We start from the raw sequence: 5000 nt of genomic DNA on the forward strand, positions 1-5000 counted from the left end.
CCAGAGTGCCAGGTTACTTGGCATTGTAGGTGTATCTATGTAATGGCGGGCACGAGGAGAATTGTGAGAAAGGTTCAAGTGTTAATCCAGGCCATCCGTTACTAATAACACGTCACTACACCAAACGCCGACTGTTACAAAATCAGTATTGTATATGCAACAATAACTAAAAGTTAACCATTTTAGAAATGAGTGCTTAGACCAAATTACTGCAGAAATATACTACCATAATTGAAAGCTAAACAATCAATCGGCATTCTGCAAATACCCCTGCCCTCTTTGTAATGGATTTTTGTCAAGTAATATCACATTTCATTTTCAGATGGGAAGTAAATGGACAGGTTGCAAAAGCCAACCAAACCAAATTCATTTCAGAACTTACAATAAAGGCAGTGAAGAGCACAATAGTTAATTGCACAGCTGACAATGGGTTTGGGTTGGACTGGAAGACTGCAAAAATCAATGTTCTGGGTAAGGAAACTTGCTGCCAACTTAATTACATGTTTTTACAGTATTATTGGCTCTATTGGTTGGCCTGGTCATCACAAATTTTATCCATTTCTTGAAATAACTATTCAATATTCTTTCTATCATTGACAACCTACAGATTTGGCTACAATATGCTCAAAGGAGTTTCCAGGATAGCACTAATATCAATTAGTATTAATGTTGGGTCTTAACGAGTATTGTGGATGAAATCCTCTAGAGTTTAGTTCCATCAACCTTGAGCTTGTTTTCTTTTTCCTTAACATTCAAGTCTTACTTGCAATTGTTTTTAAATTTGCTTGTAGTCATTTACAGGCGTTGGCAAATCAACTTATATGTAGGAGTGGCCGAACCAACTTAAGGCAAATCACTGTGTGAGGAACCGACTGTAATTCGTTAGAAAACATGAGCAGTTAAACTTAGTTCCTTCCTTTTTCTGTATGGTTAGCACTGGACAACTTTAAATCCTTCCTTTTACTGTTTAATTTAGCTTCACCAACAGTTTTGACGCCAACAGAAACAACCCAGCCTAAGTGGTCTGCACCTTTGATAATCGTACCACCAAAGAATTTGACGGCAGAAAAAGGAGATAATGTTACACTGACATGTGCTGCTGATGGATATCCCAAGCCGTTAATAAGGTATCTTATATACTTAATTTCATTCACTCATGCAGCATGAATAACAGCACTATACAAGATTGATATGATAAGTGCGAGAATCACTTCAGTCAGCTCGCCTTTAGAGCGGAGGGGTGGCGCAGTGGTAAGATCTCTGCCTTCCAACCCTAAGGTCCCGGGTTCCATTCCCGGTTCTGCCGAGACTGGAATATTGGGCGACCTTCTTTCCCGCTAAAGTTCACTCAGCTTTCCATCCTTCCGAGGTCGGTAAAATGAGTACCAGCATGCATGGACTGCTTAGAAGCGGCTGCTATTTGCGCCTGTATATGCTTCCAGTCCGCTGGGGGTAAATTGATCATTGTAAAGCGCCTTTGAGACGTTAGTGAAAGGGCGCTATATAAATGCACCACTTTACTTTTACTTTTACTTTATAACCCACACTTCAAAATATATACATTTATTTCATTCACCCGACCGAGTCCTTTCACGGGAACACATGAGCCTAACAAATTGACCTGCTCCCAACTGAGTGGCTTCATACCTCAGTTGGTACAGTATTGCAACGGCATCGTAAAGGTGTTGGAATTTTTATCAGATACTATTGCTAAAATTTTGAAGATACTGTAAGTGCGAGCATCACTACACTCTCTTTCACCTTTGATTTGTATTTCATGCACACGAACAATCTCTTGCTATGGTTAAACCTTAAACTGCAATTCTGGGTCTAAAGTTCCCTCATAATTTGAAATCCCAACCTATTTGAGGTGGTTTGGACTTCCGTTCACCCAAACGCCTTCGCAGGCAAGGAACGTTTTCAAATCCCGCTTGGGCAAGCCAAGTTTATCAATAATTATTAACAAAAGGAAAATATTGTTCTTTAAAAAGTGGACTTTGTGGTCTTTCCGAATAAACGAAATGAAACCGCGTTACGCAAGAATAGGGAGTTTACGAAACGACGACGCCGATGGCAACGACGACGCTTCAAAACAATAGGTTTAGTGAGCAACGCACGCTCTGCACGTGCGTTTTATATTTTGGTACATTTCTTTGCCGTCATCTCCCAAATGACGACGTGAAATGACCAAATTCAAGGTTCTGTGGAGGACGTTAGCACATGACGATGAATTTTCAGTTCTCTCTCTACGCTTCCAACTCACTCATGGCAGTTTAATTCCTCGACAGTTACTACACATTTTAACGCAAAACGACATGAAATAGTTTCGTAGTGATATGAATAACGCGAACTTGTATTTTAAAAGAAGTCCTCGTTGCCGTCGCCGTTCTCGTTTCGTAAGCTCCCTAATAGGGAGCTTTGGCATCGACGACGGCGGCGGCAACGAGAACGTCACAAATTTGCATATTTAGTGGGAAAAAACAATAGGTTTGCACGCCCTGCACGTGCGTTTTTCATTTTTGTCCATTTCTTTGCCGTCGTCAGCAAAATTACAACGTGAAATAGCCAAATCTGAGGTTTTGTGGAGGACGTCAGCACTAGGAGATAAATTTTCATTTTCTCTCTTAAATTAAGCGTGACTCATATCGGTTTCATTCTTGAGGGACTGCCACACCATTGTCACTTAAAAAAGCTTGGAGTAGTCGCGAAGTGATTACAATTGCGCGAGTTTATGTTTTGAGATGACGTTGTCGTTGCCGTTCCCGTCGTAGTTGCTCAACTAGAGAGCTTAAGCAACGACAACGGCGACGGCAACGAGAACGTCACAAATTTGCATATTTAGTAGGCAAAAACAATAGCTTTGCACGCCCTGAACGCGTGTTTTTCACTTTTTTCCATTTCTTTGCCGTCGTCAGCAAAACTACAACGTGAAACAGCCAAATTTGAGGTTTTATGGACAACGTCATTACTTGAGGATAAATTTTCATTTTCTGCCCTAAATTGAGCGCCGTTCCTACCAGCGTCATTTTTGAGGAACTACCACACCCCCGTCATATTAAAAAAGTTGAAATGGTAACGAAGCGATTACAACAACGCGAATTTTTATTTCGAGATGACGTTCTCGTTGCCGTCGCCGTTGTCGTTGCTTAAGCTCCCTATTCCCTAATAACGGCAACGCCGACAAAAACGTCAGTTCCGAAAAAGAATTTAAAGTACGTTTAAGGATATTTATATTTAGACATTTGCCTGTATTGATGCTGTACCATTAACGTACCCTCGATATTAATGCTTTCACAGGTGGCTGGTGGATGAGAGAACAAACTACGAAAACCCCTTAGATGACAATATGTCCCATCTTACTATTACGATCAGTAAGGACGAGACAGCTGTTAAATGTGAAGCACAAAATCTTGTTGCCGTTGACTCGAAAACAGCTTTTATTACAGTTCCAAAAGGTAGGCTGATCACTTGTGAAGAAATACTGTAAGTTGGCTATTGCATTGTTGGCAGTGATAATTCATGAAGGTGACTGCCAATGGAAAGCCAGTGTTCGGGTGCCAGGTATAACCTATAGATGGTTTTCAATCACGTGATTAGACGGCCATGTTGGTGCACAAAACAACAGAAAATGTTGTCAAATTCCCAGGAGACTTTTTTCTTTATTGTTCTGTGCACCAACTTGGCTGCTGTGACGTCAGGTAAAAACCCTCTACGCAAATCACGATACAAAACGAACGTTCGTGGATTTTGCATGCTTATCGCATTCTTATTTAAAAACTGTTTATTCAAAATCGTTATTATAGATCAGGGGTGCGTTTTTTTCCAAATATACATGTAGCACGTTTCAAGTAACGCGTACGATCACAGACTTCCCGCTCTATGCTCTCTGGCACCCAAAGGGTGCTGTTTTTTCAAACAGGCGTTATAAAATTTAAATGGCTCGTGGTGGAAGTTGCTGGTGTACAGGCGTACGGTTACTTTTTGCCGTATATGAAGTAGTTCAACCGGTTTTTTCAGATCACTATGACCACTATCTTAATGGAGTTTAAATACATGTACTCTACTAGAGCTCTCTCCCAGCAATCCTAGGCTGAAAAGAGTTTAGAATATACGAGTATTTGTATATCTAATAGGACTACATGCTGTCCAAGTTGTAAATAAGTAGATGAGAAAAATTCTGAGGACGGCCGAGTCCAATTTAGCAGTCCAAGGAATTTCTTTAATCCAATTATTTCCAAATTGGACAAGCATGTAGTCCTGTTACCCACTTATTGTATAGCTTCCAAAAACGGTTTGTTCTCACTATTAGAGACGATTAGTTTAAAAGTGTGAGAGAAACCACAAAGCTGCTTAAGTTCCCTAATAGTTGCAACTTGATTGGCCAATACTAGGTTCTTGTATTTATCATGACATTTGATTGGTTGATGTAAAGTATCTAGATTTTCTTCAAATTGGACGGTTTGTTCAAAGCTGAAGTAAACGTTCCAGCAAAAGCTATCCAATTTATTTTGAATTTGGACAGTTGGCAAAAAATAATTAAAAAATACATGTTTTGCCAATATTGGATTTTGATGCAGCTATACAATTAGAACGTGAATGAAAGTATCTTTCTAGCTGGATCCAACTTGAACTTGCAATTGACAACCTCTTAATTAGTTGGCTTTATAGCTCAAGTTGTAGAGCAAGTGCAGCGCACCGCAGTCGCATGGGTATGGATTCGAATCCCGTTCAATACTTGATTTTTTCAGGCTTACTTACAAATACTTAGTTGTTTGGTTAACTGCGGTGACCTTCCTAACTTCCACGAGTACCGTGAGACTGTGCGTACAGCCAATCGTCCTTGTCAGAGATTCCTCTTTTGTTTTTTCTCCTAGTTGAAGCAAGCGTTGTTACCTTCAGTTCTGAAGGATTCTTCAGTGGGACCGGATTTGTTTTGGTGCTTGGGGTAGCTGCGGTTGCTGTTTTATTGATTGTTGGAGCAGCCATCATTCTTTACCGCC

At 40.3% G+C, this 5000-nt stretch overlaps 1 protein-coding gene across 2 annotated transcripts in view; it reads left to right on the forward strand.

The window, feature by feature from the left end:
• The window catches only part of LOC137988176 (muscle, skeletal receptor tyrosine protein kinase-like), a 27217-nt gene that overhangs the window by 12285 nt on the left and 9932 nt on the right, over nucleotides 1-5000 (forward strand). The window contains exons 4-7 of one of the 2 annotated variants that reach the window (XM_068834229.1): nucleotides 323-471; nucleotides 1004-1127; nucleotides 3298-3455; nucleotides 4875-5000. The exon at nucleotides 4875-5000 is cut by the window's right edge and continues 168 nt beyond it. In XM_068834229.1, the coding sequence (XP_068690330.1) occupies nucleotides 323-471; nucleotides 1004-1127; nucleotides 3298-3455; nucleotides 4875-5000 (557 nt within the window). Of the gene's footprint in view, nucleotides 1-322; nucleotides 472-976; nucleotides 1128-3297; nucleotides 3456-4874 lie in introns of both variants that reach the window. The other variant, XM_068834228.1, reaches the window with a different exon arrangement.

The sequence above is a fragment of the Montipora foliosa genome, unplaced genomic scaffold (assembly GCF_036669935.1).
Source record: "Montipora foliosa isolate CH-2021 unplaced genomic scaffold, ASM3666993v2 scaffold_410, whole genome shotgun sequence".
Taxonomy (NCBI): Eukaryota; Metazoa; Cnidaria; class Anthozoa; order Scleractinia; family Acroporidae; genus Montipora; species Montipora foliosa.